The sequence below is a fragment of the Myotis brandtii genome, unplaced genomic scaffold (genome assembly GCF_000412655.1).
Source record: "Myotis brandtii unplaced genomic scaffold, ASM41265v1 scaffold329, whole genome shotgun sequence".
Classification (NCBI taxonomy): Eukaryota; Metazoa; Chordata; class Mammalia; order Chiroptera; family Vespertilionidae; genus Myotis; species Myotis brandtii.
In genome coordinates this window covers 1,523,921-1,550,191 of record NW_005362676.1, presented here as the reverse complement: position 1 = coordinate 1,550,191, position 26,271 = coordinate 1,523,921, and the positions used below count along the sequence as shown (strand labels likewise).

General features: G+C 49.8%; 1 protein-coding gene across 1 annotated transcript; it reads right to left on the bottom strand.

Annotated features, from left to right (window-relative positions):
- Positions 1 to 6: 6 nt before the first annotated feature.
- On the bottom strand, positions 7 to 26,087 carry TTC23 (tetratricopeptide repeat domain 23; the record flags this gene model as incomplete). The annotated part of the gene is made up of 12 exons (XM_014543612.1): positions 25,986 to 26,087; positions 24,847 to 25,046; positions 24,180 to 24,303; positions 23,421 to 23,571; positions 22,663 to 22,788; positions 17,267 to 17,444; positions 13,524 to 13,629; positions 9,280 to 9,407; positions 8,660 to 8,809; positions 5,065 to 5,187; positions 1,208 to 1,290; positions 7 to 43 (listed from the first exon to the last, which is right to left on the bottom strand). Coding segments are annotated over exons 2-12 (1,386 nt in total), but the record flags the coding sequence as incomplete, so codon positions are not given.
- Positions 26,088 to 26,271: the final 184 nt, after the last annotated feature.

Genomic DNA, 26,271 nt, shown 5'->3' with positions numbered 1-26,271 from the left:
CCTCGGGCCCGACCTCAGCTTCACGGTGGCCATCTCGGGGGCCCTGCGAGCAAGCGGAGGGTGGTGAGTGGGGTGCCCCTCGGACCCCTGCCCCTCCACCCCCCGGTGCTGTGGGACAGCCCAGCAGCTGCCCGGTTCCATTTCATGGAGGAGCCTCGGAGGGGATGCGGGTGGGAGGAGAACCGTGGCTCAGGGACCTAGAAGGCAAGGTGCTTTCTGGAGCTTTCTCATCCCTGTGACCCTTTCCTCGAGCTGAGAGTCAACCCTGAGGTTAGCTGAACCCGAGCAGGAAGGTTGGGCTGGAGGCCTCAGTGCAGGGGTGGGGACCTTCTCTCTGTCCAGGGCCATCTGGATGTTTATAGCATCCTTCGTGGGCCATACAGAATGATCCACTTGAACATGAGCCTGCCATACTGGGTCCAGCATTTAATTAACTCATCCTTAATGCCTTGGCAGGGGCAGACGAAAGGATTTCCTGGGCCTTATATGGCCCGCGGGCCAGACGTTCCCCACCCCTGCCTTAGTTTCTCATCTCCCCTGGGGTAAGGGGCCTGGAGCGCAGAACAGCGCCCCCTGCTGGCTGTGTCCGCATCGGGAGCTCCCATGAGTGCGGATTTGGCAGCGGGTCCACGGGCCCTCTGGGAGCACAGGCTCTGCGAGGTGGGGAGCTGCCACAGCAGAATTGGGGCCTCCTAAGAAAGATGTGGGGGGCCCGGCTGGCTTTGCTCAGGGTTGAGCGTCAACCTGTGAACCGGGAGGTCACAGTTTGACCCCGGTCAGGGCACAGGCCCGGGTTGTGGACTCGATCCCCCGTGTGGGGGCGTGCAGGAGGCAGCCAATCAGTGATTCTCTCTCATCATTGATGTTTCTTTCTCTCTTCCTTCCTCTCTGAAATCAAAAATACATTAAAAAATAAAATATCAGAATTTCAATCTTAAAGATGTGCGTGAAGTCAGAGGGCTCTCGGGCTCCCATCCCGACAGGCACCCCAAGAGCACAGAGGAGCCCTGGGCAGGTTCCAGCGGAAGGTATTTTACAGCTGGGCTTCTGATGAGCTGGTCTTGCCTGGTGTCTGAGTAACAGGAAGTCGGTACAGCTCTCCACGCATGGACAGTCCCCCAGAACCCCACAGACCCGGCTTCCTGGGGGGTTCCGGACGACCGAGGAGCAAGGTGCCCAGGGGAACAGCGAGGGAACGCTGACTCACTTGGACAGGACGTCCAGGGCCTGCTGGGTGGCCAGCGTCCGCCTGTCCTGCGGTCCGTACAGGAGGGTCTGAATCTGGAGACACTGCAGAACACCAAGCAGTCATCGTGAGAGTGTGAAACGTCACGGGGAGCGTGCAGCAGGCGGACAAGGCTCCCGAGAATGGGAGAAAGAATGCTTCAGTCACAGACCCCTGTCTGACCTTCACCATGAATGCTAGGGGCAGTCTGACCTTCACCGTGAATGCTAGGGGCAGTCTGACCTTCACTGTGAATGCTAGGGGCAGTCTGACCTCCACTGTGAATGCTAGGGACAGTCTGACCTTCACTGTGAATGCTAGGGGCAGTCTGACCTTCAACTTGGATGTTCCGAGGGATCCTGGAAACAAGTGTACTGCTCTAGCACTGTTTTTACAGAACCCTCTGTGACAACCTGTATGCAAAAATATATTTAAAAAGTAATATTTTTAAAAATAAAGGCAAGAGAATTGGTATTCAGGAGAGGATGGTGTGCAGTTTCTAATTTAAATGACCCTTACTACAGCCCAGACACGTTAAAAAAGAAAAAAAGTTCTGTGCCCTGCCCAGTGTGGCTCAGCTGGTTGGGCGTTGTCCTGTGCACCCAGAAGTGGCAGGTTCGATTCCCAGGTCAGGGCACATGCCCGGGTTGTGGGCTGGATCCCCAGTAGGGGGTGAGGGGATGTGCAGCAGGCAGCCGATCCATGTTACACTCTCTCACAGCGATGATTCTGTCTTCTCCCTTCCTCTCACTCTCAAAATCAATAAACTATTGTTTTATTTTCCATGGGCTTTCTGTAATCATTACCACACAGCAATTTCCTAGGGAGTCATTTATTGAGGAGTTAAAGATTCAGCTTTATTCTGCTTATTATCCTGCCACTTGACTGCTTGTACCTGGCCAGGGAAAACTCAGGGGGAAGATAAAGATTCAATTTGTGCCCCCAAACGGGCCAAGTAATTTTGAAGAAGAAGGAGGTGGAAGAAACTGCTTTACCGTCTCCATCTTTATAAAACTACTAGAGGCCCGATGCATGAAATTCCTGCAAGAGTAGGCCTTCCTTCCCCCGGCTGCCAGCACTGGCTTCCCTCTGGCACCCGGGACCCGGGCTTCCCTCGAAGTCCCGGCTTTGTGTGGAAGGTCATCCGGAAGGACATTCGGTCTAATTAGCATAGTATGTTTTCATTTTTATAGATAGATAGTAACGAAGGCAGTGCAGTTCTCATCCAGGGGCAGACAAGTAGACAAATGGGACATAGCAGAGAGCCCAACACATGACAGATGACAGGAGAGAAGTGACCTTGAGGGGTCGGTGAGGGAGAGCTGGACTCGTCAATGAATGGAACCGGAAGGAAATGGACCCCTGCCCCATTACCAAGCCCAACAGTGAATCTCGGGCAGATGGAAGAGCTAAATACGAAATGCAAAACGTGGAACGTTTAGGTGAAAATATCAGAGACGATCTTTATGCAGAAGTAGTTCTTGGACAAGATCTGGACAAACCCAAAGATTTGATTAATAAAATTTAACTACATTAGAACTCAAAATACCTGTGCACCAAAATTCACCTTAAGCAAAGGATACAGACTGGGGGGAAACATTGCACAAATCGGAGAAAGGATTAACATTCAGAATAGATCAAGAACTCCCCCAAGGTGATGAGAGAAACGAACACAACCTCCCTACGGAAAAGTGAGCACAAGATATAAAAGGATGATTCAAAGACCTGGAAAACCAGAACAGCGGACAAGCATGCCCAACCTCACCAGTAACCAGAAACCCAACCTAAAACTCTGAGGTTGCCTTTCACCTGCCGGATTGCAAAACGAATCGTCTAATCACGGAAAACCAAGGTCTGTCAAAGAACACGCATGAGCAAGCACGCTTTCAGATAGACTGAGAGTGACAGAGCCATTCGGCGATTCGGCTAATGGATGAGCAACCTGTAATATGCACATGGACTGTACATGCTTGATATCATGCACATTTCTGGTGTGTGTGTCCATGTAGATGAATCTCAAGATTATAGGCAGAAAAGAGCAAATTGCAGGTGAATGCAAATTATAGATAATATAGGCACATTATATGTATATTTTATATGAAGCTTAAAAAAAACACGTAAAAGAAAACCATAGTAAAATACAGTGTGGGAATGATGTCATCCGGTATGGGGTGGGCAGGGGCAGAAGCGGGCACTTCCTGGGGGTCATGTTTTATGTCTTCTATCAGGCAGTGAGCTCAGGCACCCACCCCCCAGAAGAAGGCAGCTGATGGTATCCTACCAGTTGTCGCTCCCTCTGCCCTTGACCTTGGGCGCTCATCGTTTTCCCCGCGGGCACTGCGTTAGGAGGGAGAGTGGATCCTGGTTGGATAAAATGACCCTTTCCAAGAATCAGCCCAGAGAGAGGTGAGCCCCAGCTCCCTCCCATCTCCTCGACGCTGATATGGACTCGTCATGTTTTATGTCTTCTATCAGGCAGTGAGCTCAGGCGCCCACCCCCCAGAAGAAGGCAGCTGATGGTATCCTATCAGTTGTCGCTCCCTCTACCCTTGACCTTGGGCGCTCATCGTTTTCCCTGCGGGCACTGTGTTAGGAGGGAGAGTGGATCCTGATTGGATAAAACGACCCTTTCCAAGAATCAGCCCAGAGAGAAGTGAGCCCCAGCTCCCTCCCATCTCCTCGACGCCGATCCGGACTCTTATCTTCCTGGAATTAATCGATTTCTTTTTTAAAAGGGCTACTTATCCTCACTAAGCAGATTTGCTCAAAGTTCTAGCTGATGCGAGAGAGATGCCCAGGGATGTCGGCCAGGAGAGAGAGGAACACCCCCGGCCCCGGCGTCATCCCTGTGTGATGACAGCGCCCACGGAGGCCAAGACAGGAAACATGGTCCATCCGGGAACGGAAATCGTTTTCCTTCTAAAGCGACATAACCCCTTCCTGGCTTTTCCCGGAAAGTGTTTTACGAAGCTGGGCAGCTGAGTCCGAAGCTGAGTAGCCACGTGACTCTAAGAACCAGAAGTTGGATTTTTCGATGTTCTGCTGCTCTTAGCGAAATGTGCTTTAAAGCATTGGGTGTGAAGGATGCACTTGGATTCTTCTGATAAAGACCTTGACACTGACATTGACTCGGAGACAAAGCCAGTAGATGTTAATGGGACCGACGGGGAGCCAGGCGCTGGGAACAGCTCACTGTGCCGAAGTAAACGAAGCCCCAGACGCCTGCGGGAGAACAGCTCCCGCCACGTGGGAGGTTTTCTGGGCTTTCTCGATTCCTCCAGGGAAGCCCCTGTTGGAAACCAGCCTCGAGGGGGAGTTCCTCACTTTTCTTTTAAGTGGACAAAACCCTGAAATCCTGAGTATCCAGATGAATCTTAAATAAATTAATTTAAAAAAAAGAAAAAGAACATGGACTGACAGAATAAAATGAGGGGAGGTCGATGGTGGTAGAGGTACCTGGACCGGTGAAGCCTCACATTCAAATGGAGACGTGAAGGATGGGGAGGGGGGTCAGCCAGGTGAGGAGCACCTGGTGGGAGGTGATGGTGGGGGTGGGGTTTCAGGCAGGTGCTTTTCTCTCTCTCTCTTCCTCTCTCACATGCACACCCCACCCCCCCTGCAGCTCTCTTACCTGGAGGAGCACTAATTCTGAGCTGTGCACAGGAGGGTAGGAAGGTTCCCGTGAGAGGAAAACAGGTAAGGTGGGAACAAGGGACGGGAGATGAGCAAGAAAGGTGTGTGTGGGTGGGGGGGGGCCCACAGGCGCTGCCACTCACTCCACTGCTCTCCCCAAGCCTGGGAAGCCTGGGTGCCATCCTGGCCACACCCTCACTCCTCACCTCTGCGTTGCCAAGTGCCGTGAGCTCTCTATCCTTATCGACACCCCTCGACTCCCCCACGACTCTGCTCCATCCCCTGGCCACTGTCATGGAGCAAGCTACCATCATCTTTCGCCAGGACAACTGCAACACAAATGTTCAGAGGACAGATGCGTCATGGGTGCACGGCAGGATCCCCCTCCAGCCGGCCGGGCGGTAGGAACCATTTTAAACTTGTGGGCCAGCCCGGCCGGTGTGGCTCAGTGGTTGAGCGTGGACCTAGGAACCAGGAGGTCACGGTTTGATTCCCGGTCAGGGCACATGCCCGGGTTGCCGGCCCAATTCCTAGTAGGGGGCATGCAGGAGGCAGTCGATCGATGATTCTCTCTCACCATGGATGTTTCTCACTCTCCCTCTCCCTGCCTCTCTGAAATCAATAAAAATATATATTAAAAAGAGATTTAAAAAAAAGAGCAAACTCATGGGTCATACGAGGGAGTGGGCTGGATTTGGCCTCAGAGCCCATGGTTGGGACAGTCACCTGAAGGATCAAGTCTCAGCCCCTTAACCTAGGAACTCCGCCCAGAGCCTTGCCCACCTCTTCTGGGTGCTCCCCGACAGACAGTCCTCCCCAGTCACTCTGCTTCTTAAATGGGTTGTACTCTCCAGCCCCCCAGCCTCCTCTTCACCCCACTTCCAACCTGGGGATGCTGGCCTCCCCCAGCCTACACTCTTTTTCAGGACTACTTATTAAACACCTTCCCTAAACCTCTCCCTACTCCCCCTCCCTCCCAACCCAGTCCAGAAAAAAAAGAAGAGAAATCCAAATGTAAAACTAAGATGTTATAATGGGAATGCAACTATTTAAAAGGTAGAAATTTTAAAAATTCATGAGACTATGTTGCAAATCTCTATGCAAATCAATCTGAAAATGTAAATGAGATAATTACCTAGAAAAATACACCAAAATGACCCCATTAAAGATCGAAAGCTTCAACACATCAAATTTTTTTTGTATAATAGAGAAGATTGTCAAGGAATTTCCCCCTAAAAGAAGCACCAGACCTAAAGAGTTTCACAGGAAGTGCAAAACTCCAAGCACTCGATAGTTTTAATGCTGCATAAATTCCTTCAGGGCATAGAAAATAAAGGTAAGGAAGGAGACCTGATGTGGGGTGGTGAGCGCACAATACAATAGAGATGATGCAGTAGAGAACCGCACCCCTGAAACCTACATAATCTTATTAACCAACGTCACCCCAATACATTCCATAAAAAAGTTAAAAAAAAAAGAAAATAAAGGTAAGCTTCCAAATTATTTTTATGAAGCAAATATAACATTGATACTTAAATATCACTTATAAATATTGGTGCAAAAATCGTAAAATAAACATTAGCAGGCAGAACCAACCTCATATTAAGACTATAATTCAGTATAACCAAGCACATTTATTCCAGGAATGCAAGGTTGGTTTAATACTAGAATAAAATATACCATATGAAGTGATCTAAGAAGAGTCATCTGATTATCTCCACCAATGCTAAAAAAACATTTGATAAAATCCAACACTTATTTCTAATTAAAAACAAACAAACACAAAAAACCACAGGATGTCTATTTCCTTAACATGATAAAAATACATAATAAACCTTAGTCCCAAAGCCAGCATCTACTGAATGAAGACTCACAAGAGCAGTGATGGCAAACATATGACACGCGTGTCAGAGGTGACACGCGAACTCATTTTTTTGGTTGATTTCTCTTTGTTAAATGGCATTTAAGTATATAAAATAAATATCAAAAATATAAGTCTTTGTTTTACTATGGATGCAAATATCAAAAAATTTCTATATGTGACACGGCACCAGGGTTAAGTTAGGGTTTTTCAAAATGCTAACACGCCGAGCTCAAAAGGTTCGCCATCACTGGTCTAGAGGCATGTCCACTAAGATCAGGAACAAGACAAGGGCGCCCACTACCTCCACTACCATCCTATTGTCCTGGAGGGAGGAGCCGACGCGATTAGATAAGAGAAATCAAGCAGAGCCACCAGAGCTGAAAAACAAAAAGTCAAACCATTTGCCGATGAAGTAATAGGATACCCTGGAAACCTGAGAGAATGCTCCAATTAACTCAGGCAGGAAAAGCATTAAGCAAGCAGCAGCACATAAAATTCACACAGAGAAACCGGTCGTCTTCACATACACAAAAGTGACCAGTCGGAAGACATGACAGTGGATACAACTCCACAGACAACAGTATTAAAGGAGATAACATGCTTAGAAATCAACCGGGTAAGAATTGTGCAAAACCCAGGATAAAGGGGCACTTTAGAAACGGGCCTAAATGATACCAAAGCGGACACCAGCAAGTGTAACGACATCCCTGCTCTGGAATAAAATGACTCCACACCATAAAGCTGTCAGCGCTCCTTAAGTTCACTTATAAATAACACCATCCTCCAGAAAATACCATCAAAGTTTGTATTTAGCGAGACAAGTTGTTCACATTAAAATTCATGTGGAAAAACAAACACACACACACAGGCTAGAAGACCTGGGAAACCAGATATTCTAGAGTCAGAGAAACCACGAGTGGTGTCTAGTCCTCCCAGCTACTGAGCCCTGCAATGAAATCTCTAAATTTAAAACCAACGAGGAACTGGCATTTACACAAACAAAGCCATCAGTGGAGTAGAAGAGAAATCCAGAAACAGACTCAAGTTCATGTGGAAATGTGGTCTATGGTGAAGGTGTTATCTCAGACCACTGGGCTCTTTAATAAAATGGTGCTGGACAACTGGGTAGCCAGTTAGAAAACAAAAAACACTGTATCTGTACCTCACACCATCCATGCAAATGAACTCCAAATTCAAGAAGAAACTGGTGATGGAAAGAGACTTGACTTGGTGTGCCCATACAATACAATGTACAGATGATGTATTATAGAATTGTACCCCTGAAACCTACATAATTTTATTAACCAATGTCACCCCAATGCATTCAAATAAAAAAAGAACTAAATATATAAGTACTAGAAGAACACAAAAAAATTCCTCTATAAACTGTGTGCACAGAGAGTACAATAAAAGACAGATAAATTAAACTCCATAAAAATTAAAAATGTATTTACATAGTAAAAATAATTGGTAATTCATTAAAAGATATATAATGTATAAGAGGATTACTGTATCTTTTACCGAAAAAGTGTTAGTTTAGAACAACTGTGCAAGTGAAGTAATCTTTCCTAAATAAACCACTTAGAAAGGTCCATTTAAAAAGAGCATGGTGGCCTGACCGGTGTGGCTCAGTGGTTGAGCCTCGACCTATGAACCAGGAGGTCACGGTTCAAGTCCCGGTCAGGGCACATGCCCGGATTGTGGGCTCGGTCCCCAGTGTGGGGCGTGCAGGAGGCAGCCGATCCATGATTCTCTCTCATCATTGATGTTTCTATCTCTCTCTCCCTCTCCCATTCTCTCAGAAATCAAACAAAGTATATTTTTAAAAATATAAAAGTTAAAAGAGCATGGGGAGGGAGAGAAGACGACCCGTGGGAGGGAGGGAGGGAGGGAGGGGAGGAGGGCTTCTTTCTGCATTAGTGTCGGCTCCAGGTTACCTTGTTCAGTTTCTTGTGGGCCCCGCCGTGGTTCCCCTGCGCCAGGTCGGCGCCGCTCAGGAGCCGGTAGGTCTCTGCCACCTCAGGACTGAGATCACCAAACGCCCCCACTTTGGCCTCCAGGGACTCCCTCAGGATCGAGGTCGCTCTCTGCGAAAGGGACACAAGGCTGTCTGGTTAAACATGTTCTAAAGCTGACGAAGATCAGTGCCCATTAAGAAAATGAGGTAGCCCGGCTGGTGTGGCTCAGTGGTCGAGCGTGGACCTGGGAACCAGGAGATCATGGTTTGATTCTCGGTCAGGACACATGTCCCGTTGTGGGCTCGATCCCCAGTAGGGGGCGTGCAGGAGGCAGCCAATCAATGATTCTCTATCATTGATGTTTCCATCTCTCTCCCCCTCTTCATTCTTCTCTGAAATAAAAATATACATATATTTAAAAAGAAAGAAAATGATGTAACTCACTGCCCGACAGTGGCCACATGGCCTTACTCATCCATGCCTCGCACAAAGTAGACGCCTACTGGATGCTCGCAGAGCAAGGGAGTTGCGTAGCCCTGTGGCTATCAACTGGGTCGCCCATGCAGATAACCGGCCAACTGTGGCCCAAGCTCACTCACCTCCTCTTGCCCAGCGCCTTGCAGAAAATGGCAATATTCGTCTTGAACCGAGAGAAACTTGGCTTTCCCCATCCCTTCCGCATCCTTCAGGTGAGCCAGGCTCTCTCGGAAGTACCGCTCGGCCACATCTGAAGCAAAGCATCACGACAACAACTGTGAAAACGGCTCGCGGATTTGAATGGAAACCACAGAGACGCTAGTAGCGCGGCGAACTATTTGAAAATAATAAGCACTCGGGTAAGAGAACCCTGTTGGGGAGACTGCCGTCTGCCCGTTCAGCTGCCTGTTTCATCAGAAAAGATTCGGATCTCAGAAGGACACGGCCATTTACTTTCCTCGCTTTTTTCAGACAGCTTAGCTCTCCCAGGGAGGCGGTCATGCAAGATATCAGCAAGTTTGCAGGCTGCTAAAAGAGACTCCTCTTTCTTTTCTTTTCTTTTCTTTTTTCTTTTCTTTTCTGTTCATCCTCACCCGAGGATATTTTTCCACTGAATTTTATAGAGGTCCGTGCACGTGACCAGGAATCGAACCTGGAACCCCTCAGTCCGAGGACCGACGCTCTATCCACTGAGCCAATGCGGGGGTGGGGGTGGTGGTGGTGTCTGTACATTTCTACATTTCTAAAGTATTACTCCATTTGTTTTTTTCTCTTGGTAGGAGAAAATTCAGCTGCCTGGAAGGTATTCCTTCCCTTTTAGTTGCAGCTGACTCATCGCAATTTAATGCTCAAACTCTGCGTTCACTTTGCCTGCGTCGATGATCGGATGACGTGGCATTTGTTCTGTTGGCTCTGAAGGCATTACCGACACCGACATTCCACGTCTCAACACCAGCGAGTGGAGTATGCCGGAGAGTTCTGTTTTCTGTCTAATTGGAAATGAACCGAAGAACGGAACCAAGCCCTCCCTGAAGAGCAAGGATCTTTCCCGGCTGGTGTGGCTCAGCGGTTGATTCCAAGAGGTCACCGGTTGGATTCCCAGTTGTGGGCTCGATGCCCAGCAGGGGGCGTGCAGGAGGCAGCTGAGCCATAATTCTCTCTCATCATTGATGTTTCCATCTCTCTCTCCCTTTCCCTTCCTCTTTGAAATCAATAAAGATATATTTTTAAAATATTTTAAACAAACACAACCCTCAATAAAAAAACACCACCACCACCACCGAAACACCTTCAGTATTGGCTTCCATGGTGTCTAGCAGCAGGGGCAGCTAAGGAGGGCTCTAAGATTTTTTTAGAATCCTCAGCAACCCGAGGCCCTGGCCTGGGCAGTGGATGAGTCACTCTCCTAAGCAGGGGAACATGACTTAGCTGTAAACCTGAGCCCTCGGGGCACAGGTCAAGGCCATCAATCTTCTCCCCTTTTCACTCCCGTAGACTGGCCAGGCTGTCTGCACGTCAGGGCGAGGGAGGGAGGAAGTGCGGCCCCGTGGTGTACGGTCCCCTCACAGCCCCGTCAGACTCTGTTCCGTCTGTGTGACTTCACTCAGAGAGCATGAGGAATACAGCGTCACGACTCGGCACACGGCGGGCCACGAGGCTTTAATTACAACCAATCCCTGTAGCCCGGCAGGCGTGGCTCAGTGGTTGAGTGTAAACCTGGGAACCAGGGGGTCACGGTTCGATTCCCAATCAGGGCACAGGCCTGGGTTGTGGGCTCGATCCCCAAGTAGGGGGCGGGCAGGAGGCAACCGATCCGTGGTTCTCTCTCATCATGGATGTTTCTCTCTCTCCCTCTCCCTTCCTCTCTGAAATCAATTAAAATATATTTAAAAAATAGATTAAACCACCAACAACAATTCCTGTAACTCTCTGGGCAGCTTTCACTTAAAGGGAGGCCTGTGTGTAGCAGGCAACAATGGTCTTTTGTGATGGTCTTGGGAAAGACTATGCACTCTGTACTAAAGCATTAAGGACCCCAGGGAACTTGAAAATGGAAAGTCTTAGAGCCCAGCTTGGCATGAACCCCGAGGAGCACATCACCCAGCAAGCAGACTGAACCCATTTAGATCCTGCTGGGCGTGCCCCGAGGGCATCGCAGGGCTGGGCTGGGGTGTGGCTCGATCCCCACCCAGTGTGGGGCGTGCAGGAGGCAGCCGATCCATGATTTTCTCTCATCATGGACGTCTCTCTCTCTCTCCCTTCCTCTCTGACATCAATAAAAATCTATTTAAAAAGTGTATATGGATGCTGACATCTGCTTGGGCAGCTCAGAGGCAGGCCAGGCTCGGGCTGGCTGGGCATTTCATAAGGAGAGATGGGCCCTGAGGAGGAGCTGAGGGAGGCCCTCTCAGAGCACAGGGGGGTCAAGAGGGTGGAGAGGCCGGGGAGGGAGGAAGGAGAGGGGAGGGAGGAGGAGGAGGGGAGAGAGGTGGGAGTGTGGCCAGTATTGGCTTCCATGGTGTCTAGCAGCAGGGGTAGCTGAGGAGGGCCATGGGAAGAGGTGAAGGGCACCTGTCAGGAGCCCATCGGAGCTGAGTGCACGAGGACGCCAGGGGCTGCCTGACTTCCGGTGTCTCTAGGGCACACGGGACGCAAGGAGCATCAGTAACCCAGACAACAGGGAGCCGGGCCCCGCCTGGGGCCAGCGGAGAAGGCAGGCCACAGGAGGAAGAGTGGAGAAAAGGGAGGCGTGTGTAGGGTGAAATAGAGGAGACTTCATCAGGATCCAGGGCCTCGGTTCTGATACTTTCATATTTCCCGTCTACTGTGCAAAATGTGGGGAGAGGCTAGGCCACGTTGGGGCCGGGAACATATTGGTGCACAGGGAGCTATACCTCAAGAATGCACCCCAGCCCTGGCCGGTTTGGCTCAGTGGACTGAGCATCGGCCTGTGGACCAAAGGGTCCCGGGTTCGATTCTGGTCAAGGGCACGTACCTCAGTTGCAGGCCCTCCTCTGCCCCTCCCTGGCCCGGGCTCTGGTCGAGGCACGTGCAGGAGGCAACCAATTGATGTGTTTCTCTCACATCGACGTTTCTGTCTTTCCCTCTCTTACACTCTCTCTAAAAAATCAATGGAAAAATATCCTCGGGTGAGGGTTTAAAAAAAACAAACAAAAAAGAATGTACCCCACGCTCATGAGTCCGGTTCATGGAGCCAGGGACACACCCCTCCGATGGGGCAGAGCCCGTGCCGTTTGGATGTGCCTGGCGCTGCCCGGCCCCCTGGAGCTCCGGAGGCAGATGGGGCCACTTCCAAACAAGGCCGCCCGTGCTCGGCCGCTGGAAGGTTTACACTGACATGTACTTGGCTTCCACCCACTTCATCCTCACATCCTTCTCGAGGAGAGTTAAGAGCCCTGACCCCCTGGCAGGAGGGGCTGGGAGAGCTGTTGATACCAAGTTTGTCAACGGCGGCCCTGGGAAGCCGGCCTGGCTCGGTCCGTGGCATTCCGGGGGAGGCCTGATGCAATCCGGGTCCCGCCTGGCTTCTAGGCAGTGCTGTCTGCATAAGGAATGCGGGGGAGGCTCGGGGCGAAGGGATTAGCGTGATGCGCGCTGGCTGCTGGGCCAGCGACATTTTTTCATCGGAGGGCAATGCCTTGCATGGGCAATCAGCAGGCAGGCTAGGGAAGATGCCCCAAAGGAGATTTTGTTTCCCTCATTAATTAGTCTTTTTTATTTTTGCCTTGTATTTATTGGCCTTAACTTTTTTGCTGTTAAGACTTGCCCGAGGATATTTTTTTCCACTGAATTTTAGAGAGAGGGTGAAAGGGAGAAACATGGATGTGAGAGAGCCAATGATGTTACTCTCTCTCTCTCTCTCTCCTTTCATCTCTGAAATCGATAAACATATTTAAAAATAAACAAAGATAAAAACTGATCGCCTCTGAAAGCAGGAGAGAGCCAATGATGTTACTCTCTCTCTCTCTCTCTCTCTCCTTTCATCTCGGAAATCGATAAACATATTTAAAAATAAACAAAGATCAAAACTGATCGCCTCTGAAAGCAGAGCAGACCTCCCTGGGCGCCCAGCCCGGGTTCCCTCGGGCTCTTTACCACCTACATTCGGGTGCAGATCCGCTGTATTTGAAAACCAAAGCCTGGAGGAAGGCCGCACAGGGAGACACCAAGGACCTGGTGACGCTAAGATGCTTGGCTAACGCCTCGGCCGCTCCCCGAAGGGCCTGCGTCACAGCTCCGTCACGTGCTCGCCCATCCCAAAGGCCCAGATGTGTGCAGGCCAGGCGGGCAGCAGGCAGCGCCCACCACTCACCCAGCCACCCAGCCACGGAAGGCTGGCTCTCACCGTGGTGCTCGGGCCTCCCGGAAGCCAGGGCTGCGCGGGCGACACAGTGCGCGGACTCCGCTGCCTCCTCTCGGGACGGCTCTGCGCTCAGGACGATGAGATGCGCCTGTCGCCGGGGGAAGAAGAAACAGGCTGGTTTCCATGCTTGGCAGCAGGGACAGGGAACTCACTGTTCTCATGGCGTTAAGGAAGCCAAGGAACATTCTAGCCCGCTGGCCAATGTGATGGATGTGGAGGCAACGATGTGCTTTGGGAGAGATGGATTTTACCAGCGCTGTGTGGAGGGAGAGAGAAAGCACTGGGTGCTGAGACCCGATGGCTCGCGGCTGCGGCCAGAGGCCAGGGCCCATCGCTAAGCAAAGTATTTCACAGGCTCTGCTCCTGGGAGAGGGGTGTGGGCAGAGGAGGTGGGAGGGCCTCCAGGAGGAAGGAGATGGATTTAAAAGGGCCAGTGCTGCCCTGGAGGGGTTGCTCAGTGGTTAGAGCGTCAACCCTGGGACGAAAGGGTAGTGGGTTCGATTCCTGGTCAAGGGCACATATCTGGGTTGCAGGTCCCCCAGCCCCAGCAGGGGCAAGTGCAGGAGGCAACCAATCAATGTCTCTCTCATGTCGATGTTTCTCTCTCTCTCTTTCCTCCCCTCCTCCCACCCTTCCATCTCTCTTTCCTCCTTCCCTCCCACGCTCTAGTAATCAAAGGAAAAAATATCCTGAGGTGAGGATTTAAAAAGAAAAAAAAGGGGGGGGCCAGTACTGTGAAGAGGAAGTGGGCCAGCCCTGACCCTCCACCCACTGGTCAGCTCAGCATGGGGTTCCCTCCCCCCCAGCCCCCCGCCACAAAAATAAAGCCGATTTTTCAATTCCTTTGGGAAAAAACACAACCCTATGATCCGGGGGACATGAAATAATAATGAATCCTTGCAAGTAAAATACAAAGTGCATTGCTTCAAGTAAAAAGATGTAAATTACATGCGTGGATGAAACAGTAAAGTCACTTCTCACCTGCCTTATAGGCAGGGGGAGTTTTACAAATGTCTATGAGTAACGTGTGTCCGTTCACCCGATACACAGGTACTTACAGATCGCCCGCTACAGGACACGCGTGGGCCAGAAAGTAGGGCGGTACAGGAAGAAACAGACAGAAAACACCAAGTCACACAAGGCACTACCGTGAGAGGGCAGGGAGCTCTCCATAAATTGCCGAAAACAGAAAGACCAAAATACCACGCGTTTCAAGGAGAGAAACACTAGGCCAAACATAGGAACCACAACTGATATTTAAGCTGCACACTTTATATATATATATATGCTTTTTTAAAAAACATGTTTTTACTGATTTCAGAGAGGAAGGGAGAGGGAGAGAGAGAGAGAAACATCCATGATGAGAGAGAATCATGGATCGGCTGCCTCCTGCACGCCCCACACTGGGGACCGAGCCCACAACCCGGGTATGTGCCCTGACCGGGAATCGAACCGTGACCTCCTGGCTCTGGCTCATGGGTCAATACTCAACCACTGAGACACCCCGGCTGGGCAGTGGGCGGTAGCTCTAGACTTGTTATGATAGGGGCTACTCCACGTCAAGGTTGATGGTCATAACTCTCATGGCTGTGTTAGAACCATCAGAATTTCATATTCTTAAATGCTAACAATATCCCTTGTTTTGAGTGGTCTTGGCAATGCCCTAATTAGTTCTCCCCTCCCCCACCCCCTCTACCCCCGATCTGGCCTGAAGGGCCGACTGGAGATGCTTTTCAAATAGCAGGCGGCCGGGAAAGCCACTCCCTGGAGTGAAGACAGCAGGAGCCACGGGGATGGAGTCAAGGGGCCTCGTGGTCAGTGTCTGGGGAGAGGAAGAGAGAGAGGCGAGCCTGCCCCGCTCCACATGCCAACGGAATCATGTTTATGATTCTGCCTGGGCTCCTATAGGGAAGCTCTCCAGGGCCGCACACACCACAGGGGCGTGGGGGCAGCCGGGGGACCTCGGCTAAGAGCAAGACGGAGCTGGGAATCCCTGGGGCGGTAGCTGGAAGGGACGTCGCTGGGTGCCCGTGGCCGCAGAAAACCGAGTTCTCGGGGCCCCGGCCTGAGCCAGTTTCTTTTAATAGTCGGAGAGAGTCCTCCGTGGCAGCTCTCCAGCGGTCAATTTTAGCTCCTCCAAAGGGCTGGCGAGAAAAGGCCCTGCCCGCCACCCCGGGGAGGGTTAGCACCAAAATAGATGTGTCGGGGGCTTGCATTTTCGTCCAGTTTTGGTTGCAAGTAGGTGTTCTCTTAACACTTAACTAGGCTTTTAGATAGGAACGCGAACACCTGCCTGTCACTTTAAAAACCCTAAGTCAGTGGTTCTCAACCTTCCTAATGCCGCGACCCTTTCATACAGTTCCTCATGTTGTGGTGACCCCCAACCATAAAATTATTTTCGTTGCTACTTCATAACTGTAATGTTGCTACTGTGATGAATCGTCATGTAAATATCTGATATGCAGGATGGTCTTAGGCGACCCCTGTGAAAGGGTCGTTCGACCCCCAAAGGGGTCGCGACCCACAGGTTGAGAACCGCTGGTCTAAGTGGTAGGAAAGAATGAACAACAACTTTAATGCCCCCTCCGTTCTGTCCCTAGCCGTACTGGGGTTGCGACCCACAGGTTGAGAACCACTGCCCTAAGTGGTAGGAAAGAATAAACAACAACTTCAATGCCCCCTCCCTTCTGCCCAGTACTCTCTTCTCCCCACGCCCAGCCTGATTCCGGATAGCTCCCTGCTGCCCACTGTTCCCCGTGTATGCTCTCGGAAATACTGATGTGCGCCCACCGGCGTGGCTCGGTGGCTGAGCGCTGACCTATGAACCAGGAGGTCAGGGTCCGATTCCACCGGTGGTGGCTCCGTGGGGCTGGCTCTATTTTTCTCCACTTGCATGGGTTCATTCCTGAAAGACTTTGGACTGTTGTACATTCTGCAAAAAACGAAAGGTCTTTTCTCTCTGGTGCTTGTCACCGCAGAAGAATGCAGAGGGACAAACAACACGGGAATAAACCCCTTTTCTTTGTGCGGATCGAATAAATGGCTGAGGCATGAGCTCCCTCCGACAGCTGTGGCCACACTGGACCTTTCTGTGTCTTAGGGGACGTCCCTAGCGAAAAGGGGGCCTTGATAAACGTCTAATGGCGGCTGCTGACAAATAAAAGGAGCTTGTGCAGGGGACACGCCCACCGGCTCACAAAGCGCCGTCCGTCTTGACCCTGTGAGTGGGTCTGTGAAGTGGGTGAGGGTCTTCTTCCCTTTCCTTTTCTTTTCTCGAGGGCTTAAGTGACTTCTTTAATCAGCTCTTCCCATTCCAAATCCAATGTTATTTTGACTTCACCAAGGGACCTCCTGAGCAAGAATCGGCAAGTCTTAACTGAAACTCTCTAATCTTTATGAACCTCAAGAATAAACAAGAAGAAAAGTCGCCTGTCATACTTGACAAGTATGCCCTGGCCGGTTAGCTCAGAGGTGAGAGCATCGGCCCACGGACTGAAGGGTCCCAGGTTCGATTCCCGGTCAAGGGCACATGCCCGGGTTGTGGGCTCGATCCCCAGTAGGGGGCGTGCAGGGGGCAGCCGATCCATGATTCTCTCTCATCATTGATGTTTCTCTCTCTCTCCCTCCCTCTCCCTTCCTCTCTGAAATCAATGAAAATATATTAAAAATAAAAAGAGCAGTGTTGGGTCTGGAACAGCTCGGGCGGCCAGCATGCTGCAGCTCACCGGCAGGAAGTGGTTGATGGACGCGTCGTGGAGTCTCAGGGCCCGTTCCGCGCCCGCCAGTTCCCTCAGCACCGGCACACATTCGAGACTCTTTTCCCCTTTGCTGCTCTCCGTATGTTCTAAAGCCTCTTGGTAGTAGGGCAGAGCTTCTTTGGATTTCCTCCGGCCCTGGTACATCCTAAAACACCAAAGTGACGGTTTTTAGACTAATTGCAATGGAAAATGCTGGAAATACGGGTGGTCTGGGTGGTGAGGATTTGGCTCTCCGATCCCTGCTGTCCAGGTTCGTTTCCGAGCCAGCTATGACTTTTTAAAAAATACATATTTTTTAATGGATTTCAGAGAGGAAGGGAGAGGGAGAGAGAGAAACATCAATGATGAGAGCGAATCATGGATCGGCTGCCTCCTGCACACCCCCCATTGGGGATCGAGCCCGCAACCCAGGCATATGGCTTGACTGGGAATAGAACCGACCTCCTGGTTCATAGGTCGACACTCAACCACTGAGCTACACTGGCCTGGGGGGGGCAATAGTAATTTATCTTGAAGAGATACTCTGGCAAGACAAGAAGATCTGCATGTAAGAATGTTTACCTAAGCATTCTTTGTAATAGTGGAAAAGAACAAAGCACTTAAATTGCACCAATAGGCAATCGTCCAAGCAGGTTACAGGAAGTACATCCATACACCGCGGAATGCTACTTAGCCATTAAAGTTAATGTCGATCCATACTTACCCATGCAGAAGTGCATCCACTACATTTTCTAAGCGAAAAAGCAAATTCCAAAAATAACTTTGTATGATATACAAAAACTTTATATCTAATCTATATGTACACAAATTCATCAAGAGATATTTAGCCATGGTGGGTGTGGCTCAGTTGGTTGGGCGTTGGCATTTCAATTCCTGGTCAGGGCACATGCCCGGGTTGCAGGCTCGTTCCCCAGTTGGGGGGCGTGCAGGAAGCAGCTGATCCATGATTCTCACTCATCGTTGATGTTTCTCTCTCTCTCTCTCCCTCTTCCTTCCTCTCTGAAATCAATAAAAATATTTTTTTAAAAAGAAGCTTAGAATATAATAATCGGGCTTTAAAAGCATCGTAGAAAACCTGCAGGCATCTCTGGTGACAGAAAGAGGCTTTGAAACACAGGGTTGGTAACATATCACTTAGCCAAAGAATAAGGTTCCTGGGAGACAAAGATTACATAACTGAACACAGAAGTCAGCAAACTATGGCCTTTGGGTCAAATGTATTGTTTTTATACATAAAGTTTTATTGGCACATAGCCACGCCCACTTGTTTACACACTGCCCAGGGCTGCTTTTGCATATGGCCTATGAAGCATAACATACTTACTGCCTGGGCCTTTACAGCAGGGGTGGGTTGGAACGTCCCTATAAGGCCCCTGAAATCATTAGGTCTGGCCCTGCCAAGGCATTAGGGGTGAGTTAATTACGTTTGACCAAATAGAGCAGGCTAATTTTTAAGCTGATCATTTTGTACGGCCCACGGATGATGTGATAAATATCCACATGGCCCAGGGCAGAAAATAACGCCCCACCCCTACTTTACAGAAAAAGTTTGCCAACCTCTGGTCTAGAATCTAGAGCAAGTCGCATAGTTTCAAAATGACTGCAGATTTTTTCCACCGAACTGCACCTCGGGAACTCAGACAATGCCACAGATATTTGAGCAAAGAAAAAAAAATCACCTTGTTCTTCTCATGCTCATAAAGGATGAAGCATGTGCCCAGGGAGTCAGGAATCGGCCTCTTGTTTCCAGGGCTCCTTAAATGGCGTGCGTGTCCTGGGCACCGGGCTTGCTCATCTTAGTCCTGGCTCTGGTCTGACGTCCTAGACCAGTGGTTCTCAACCTTCCTAATGCCGTGACCCTTTAATACAGTTCCTCACGTTGTGGGGACCCCCAATTTCATTGTTACAAATTGAACATAATTAAAGCATAGTGATTCATCACAAAAACAATATGTAATTATCTATGTGTTTTCCGATGGTCTTAGGCGACCCCTGTGAAAGGGTCATTCGACCCCCAAAGGGGTCGCGACCCACAGGTTGAGAACCGCTGTCCTAGATTGAGTGGGGTGACTCTGTGATCACTCCACTGTGCTTCCCCAGAACTGGGAACCCCTCTGCTCATAAAACAGCTCTCATACTCTATTTTGGGTTTTCTTTTTTTATTGATTTCAGAGAGGAATAGAGAGGGAGAGAGAATCAATGATGAGAGAGAATCATCAATTAGCTGCCTCCTGCACGCCCCACACTGGGGATTGAGCCCACAATCCAGGCATGTGCCCCAACTGGGAATCGAACTGTGACCTCCTGGTTCATAGGTCGACGCTCAAACCACTGAGCCACACCAGTCAGGCTCTCATACCTCAGTCCCGCGCTGGGCACACGCCTCAGAGATAACGTTGTGCGAGTGCCCAAAGACACGTGCGGAAGAGGGATTAGGGAAATGGCTTTTCTAATAGGGAAAGTTTGGAGGCAATTTACAAGTTTTACTCTCATGTTCATGAGAATGGATCATTCAATCCGTTTCTTCTCTCCCCCTCCCTTCAACTCTCTGTGAAAATCAATGGAAAAATATCCTTGGGTGAGGATTAATAAAACACACAACAACAACAACAACAAAAAGCTGCGGGAACCGGAACACAGGGTTGGATTCACTCTCCAAAGTGAGTAAGAACGACTGGGTGGAATGGTGCTGGGACAGCGGCGGACAGGTAGGAGGGACGGAGCTGCAGGCCCCAGGGAGGGCTGGGAGGCTGGGAGCATGAGTCACTCTGCGGCACTCATCTGCCTGCCCGAGGAGGAAAGAGCTGGCCTGGCCCGACGGGCACCATAAAAGGCGAGGCTGATGGAGGAGGTGGATGCACCTAAAAGATACCCTTTTAAGAGAAACACAAATCCCGTGAGAGCTGCCTGAGGGATTATCCGGGCCTTCCACCTCCAGGACCTGGCCCTTGTGGTTGGGACTGTAGCTACAGAAATGCACAAACCAAAGCCTCCTTTGCTTTCTTCTTTGTTTGTTTTAGCCTCACCCCGGGATATTTTTTCCATTGATGTTTAGAGAGTGGAAGGGAAGGGGGGAGGGGAGAGCACAGAGACACAGAGAGAAACACCGATGTGAGAGAGACACACTGATTGGCTGGCTGCCTCCCGCACGGGAATCAAACCTGCCACCATCAAGGCACGAGAGAGAAACACCGATGTGAGAGAGACACATTGATTGGCTGGCTGCCTCCCGCACGGGGATCAAACCTGCCACCATCAAGGCACATGCCCTTGATGGGAATGGAACCCATGACCCTCTGGTGCACAGGCCAACACTCTAACCACTGAGCTACACTGGCCGGCCAGGGCAAAGCCCCATTGCTTTTAGAGCAGATCAGTGTGGGCAAAACAGTCACACTTCAGTCCATGACCCTCTGGTGCACAGGCCAACACTCTAACCACTGTGCTACGCCGCCAGCCAGGGCAAAGCCTCATTGCTTTTAGAGCAGATCAGTGTGGGCGAAACAGTCACACTTCAGTCAGGAAACAAAGCCGAGCGATGACATGAAAACCATCAGTTGAAACATGCGAGTTCCAGTAACTGGGTCAAGGTGAAGGTTCAGGATGGAGAAGGAAGTAGCGAAGTTTAAAACAACTCCCCTAAAGACAAGGTAACTGTAGGACAGCTGAGAAAGGGGACTCACAGGCATTCGGGACAGATGCGTACAAGGCACGCCACCTGCTGGCGAGATTTGGTACCGCTAGTCTGGAGAGCACTCGGAGAGGAGGTGCTGGATTCTGGGTGGGAGGAAGGCATTTATACTTGACTTTGCAGCAACGTTGTTCAACATGAAGCACAAATAACATTAGTCAGATCTCAACAGATGGCGACAAACATCAGATCCGGGGCCTCTGATTTGCATACTTCCTGTCTTACAGGGCACGATAGAATGCCTACTTCTGGGCAGGGAGCAATTCTGGACTAGCAGCCTTTTGCAACCACTACCATCTCCTGTTACAAACATGGGATCAGACGGTATGATGAATTCTTTGGGGGTCTGGCTTCTTACACAAACACTGTACTTGTGAGAGTCACTATGACATGAAGCATAGAAACATTCTGATCATTTTCCTTGGACGAACATATCACAATTTGATCTATTCTACCTTCTTGCCAAAGGCAACCATCAGCTTATTTTTAAATTATTTTTTTATTTTAGTGTTTCAAATTTATCTTTATTGTTGAAAGTATTAAGATGTCCCCGCCCTGACCGGTTTGGCTCAGTGGATAGAGCGTTGGCCTTCAGACTCAGGGTCCGGGGTTCGATTCCGGTCAAGGGCATGTACCTTGGTTGCGGGCACGTCCCCGGTAGGGGGTGTGCAGGAGGCAGCTGATCGATGTTTCTCTCTCATTGATGTTTCTAGCTCTCTATCCCTCTCCCTTCCTCTCTGTAAAAAATCAATAAAATATATTTAAAAAAAAAAGATGTCCCCCCTTTTTTCCTCCACTTACCTCCCCATTCATCCTGGCCCTGCCTCTCCCAGGCCTTCACCACACTATTGTCTGTGTCCATGGGTTATGCATATATGCATATGAGTTCTCCGATAGTCTCTCCTCACCCACCCACCTTCCCTCTGAAATTCACCAATCTCTCTCTCTCTCTCAAGTCAATAAATAAAAATAATAAAGAAGATATGCTGCTGTTTTAACTTCCCACCCAATAGAATATATCAGATTGCATAAAACAATGACTGGCAGAACCATGGACAGCACTAAACAGCCCAATAATTGTGCGTCAAAATTCAAGCGCACTTACCTTCAAATCTAATACATCAAAGTCGCAAAAGATAAAACAAAAATATGAATTTGCGTCACCCCTAAGGCAGACTTATTGCAACCTTACACACGACAATTAAAGAACACAATTTCCCTTGTAGCTCCCTGGGAACCTTCCCGAAACTTGGCCCTGAACTAGATCCCAAAGGAAGCTTCAGTAAATTGCAGAGTCCCTACCACACAAATATGTTCCTGTCTATAATACCATAAAATGAGATAGGAATAGCACCCAAATGTCCTGGGGAAAAAAATCTCATATATCTTCGAACTAAAACACAGATCACGTGAGTAATCATTGGCTTAAAGGGTAATTTATACACTAAGTTATAGATACTAAAAACTAGATCCCCAGGAGTGGGGCGTGCAGGAGGCAGCCGATCAATGAATCTCTCTCATCATTGATATTTCTCTCTCACTCACTCTCCCTTCCTCTCTGAAATCAATAAAGGCAGATTTTAAAAATAAGAAACTTCCTGCCTGGAGAGAGTCTTCCGGCAAAGAACCGCCAGCCGTCATGCTTACGAAAAGTCCTGCCCTGGAAACCTACCGCGCGAATGACAGTTTGATCCGAGCTTGGGTTTCTATCCACTCTTCCTTCACGATCCTTCCACATCGCAGCAGCTCCTTTGAAAGCCTCTCTGCTTTCGCCAAGTTCTCTGCGGCTTCCTTAAATCTGAGCTGCGTTCAGGAAACGTGACCCTTGGTTCTGGATTCCGGGACCCTAGTTCCTGGACATCCTGGGCTCTCTACACTTCCCATCACCCTTCCCGGGTCACCTGTCAGCTTTGAGAATCCTATATAATAAAAGCCTCATATGCAAATTGTCCCCTCGACCAGGAGTTCGACCAGGGCGGGGCCGCCAGCCAATCGGCTGGCGGCGGTGGTGGCAAGCAGCCGGGGGAAGGGAGGTCCCAGCCGGCAGCCGCAAGGGACCCTAGCTGTGCATGGATTTCGTGCGTTGGGCCTCTAGTTAAATATAAGGAACATGAGCGGTATGTCTCTTTGTAAGCAGAGGCCAAAGGATACTTTTTTATTGTTGTTAATCCTCACCCCAGGATATTTTCCACTGATTTTTTTTTTTTTTAGAGAGAGTAAAAGGGAGGGGGAGAGACAGAGAGAGATAGAGAAATATTGATGTGAGAGAGACACATTGATTGGTTGCCTCCCTCACAAGCTCCAACCGTGGCCGGGGATCGAGCCTGCAACCGAGGTACATGGCCTTGACCAGAAGCCAACCCAAGACCCTTCAGTCCGCAGGCCAACGCTCTCCCCACGGACCCACAACAAAAAGGGCCAAAAGGATACTTTTGCAGGGAGAGTTGGGCTCTCCCCAGGGTATGGAATAGCTCAACGGAACACCTGAAAACAGCCGTGTCGTCATCACAGGAAGGCACGATGGAGTTGGTGAGGATTTCTCTGGCTTTCTCTGCATGGTGTTTGGCCTGCAGGGACGTTCCTGGGGACAAAGCAGAGGAAGTCTCAATTTCTCTATCATCTCAGTGGGCAAGAATATAGTTAATAACTTACGGTCAGGGAATCCAATGAGGTCTCCTTGACCTACTTACTGTCAAGGGGAGAGGTACTGGGGCAGCAGGAAATACTGTCATGACTGTAGCAACCAAAGTGTTTTATACTTAGTACAGAAGATGAAATTTCCACACACCCCCACACCCCCTTGTAGTCAAGATAAGATCATTTCTCCCTGACAATGGTCTTCTTATTTATCTATTTTTCTCAAATATGTTTTTATTGATTTCAGAGAGAAAGGGAGAGGCAGAGAGAGAAAGAAACATCAATGATGAGAGAGAATCATGGATCGGCTGCCTCCTACACGCCCCACACTTGGGATCGAGCCTGCAACCTGTGCATGTGCCCTGGACCGGGAATCAAACTGACCTCCTGGTTCATAGGTCAATGCTCAACCACTGAGCCATGCCAGCTGGGCCCAAGAACCCTACTTTTAAGACCCTAAAAATCAAAACTCCAAGGGTCCAAATCTTCCTGCTCTTTTTTTATACATTATATATTAACCAACTGAGCCTCCTGGGTCTGAGCTGAGCTCACCTTTCAGCTGGAGGTAGCCTTGAGCCAGATTAACATACGCCTCTGCTAGTTTCCAATGGCAGCTGCCATAGCAGATCCTGGTCAACGCTACGCAGCGGACGAGCTCCTGGATCGCCTGCTTATACTGTAAGGAAAAGAAAACAGGCTTACTATTAAAAAAATGTTTTTTAAATATATTTTTATGGATTTCAGAGAGGAAAGAAGAGGGAGAGAGAGATAGAAACATCAATCTATAATAATAAAAGCGTGATATGCTAATTAGACCAGACAGCCCAACGACCTTCCGGACGTCCTTCCGGACATCCTTCCGGACGACCTTCTGATGGAGCCGGGGGCTGCGAGGGCCGAGCCCCTTGCACAGATTTCGTGCATCGGGCCTCTAGTAAGAGATAATCATCAGTCGGCTGCCTCCTGCGCACCCCCTGCTGGGGATGGAGCCCGCAACCAGGGCATGTGCCCTGACGGCGAATCAAAGAGTGACCTTCTGGCTCATAGGTCGACGTTCGACTACTGAGCCACACGGGCGAGGGTAGAATCTCCTTCTTTTTATGGCTGAATGATATTCCATTGTGCATGTACATACATACACATTTTCTTGGGAACGTCACCTAAGCCATTGCCCTTCTCAATGGCCCGGGCACAGGGATGGAGAAGGAAGGCTCCTCACCTCGTGCCGGCTGGAGTAGGACTTTGCTTTCTCTTCGCAGAGCTGGAGTTGCTCTCGCGGAGGCTGGAAGAGGACCGAATGAGGCAGCCTGCTGGCGAACTTCTTTCTCGGCGTGACGCTGACAGCAGCCACAATTTCATCTAAATACTTGGATATGTGGGTTTCCTGTGATTCTTGCATAGCTTTATAGGCATTATCCTCTGGTTTTTAAATTAAAAAAAAAAGAGAGAGGTGTTAGGTAATCTTTTTCATATCGACTTTTCCCCTAGAAACTGAGGGTAGGCTCCAGGAAGATTTCAACACTATATTCAGGACTTCTTTGAAAACAGGAGCATTCTCGCCCAGCCTACATGGCTCAATGGTTGAGCGTCGACCTGTGAACCAGGTCACGGCTGGATTCCTGATCAGGGTCCCTGCCAGGGCTTCGGACTCCATCCCCAGGTGTGGGGCGTGCAAGAGGCAGCCGATCCATGATTCCCTCTCATCATTGATGTTCCTCTCTCTCTCTTCCCCTCTGAAAGCAATAAAAATGTATTAAAAAATAAAATAAGAAAGTGGCCACGTTACCAAACAAGGTATTTAAAATATTCGTGTGTTTTTTTAAAGTTCCCTAACAATGCTTGGATTTTTCTTTCTTTTTTTTTTTTTGAACATAAAGCTCTCTTCCTTTGCTGTCCGTATTCCCTGATACAGACATTGAAGGAATATTTATGCACAGCCTATTCAGCCACGCTAGGAACCGCCTCAATATTTAAATGACTAAGCTGTCACTGTCTTTTCTAGCAACAGGTGTTTCAGAGACCAGGTCACCGCCTCCTCTCTGGCAGGAACCTATCAGCGCGCACCGCCGGGCCCTTAAAACCCGGCGCCCAGGCTCACAGCTTGCTCCCTAACCTTGGCCATGGTGCCGAAACCCACCCGGCCTCCGTTTTTCACCCGTCAAAGGGGTAGAATCATGGTACCTGTGCCATAGGACTGCTGTGAGGGTTAAAAGAGGTAAGGTATGCGCAGCTCTTAGCACGCCGCCTGGAACCCAACAAGCGCCCGGCATCAATTATTGTTGTAATCCCTCAACGTATACATTCAATGCGTGCACAGACGCCTGAATGGATGCACGAACGAGAGCGCAGAGTAGTCACCGGCGACCTCTGAGGTTGGAGCCGGACAAATCACACCCTCACCCCGCAAAAGCAAAAGGTACTCCTTCCTGACAGCAAGCCCGGAGCCGGAGCCGGAGCCGGAGCCGGAAGCGAGGGTCGGATGTGGGCGGGGCCAGTATGGCCGGAAGCGCTGCTCTCGACCAATGGCCACATGGCTTGGAAAACGAGCGTCTCGTCCCACCTATCGTGAGACCGCGAGAACAGGGGGCAATTATCGCGAGATTCCGTCCTCCTGCGCCATTCCCGCTTTCCCAGCTCTTGGTAG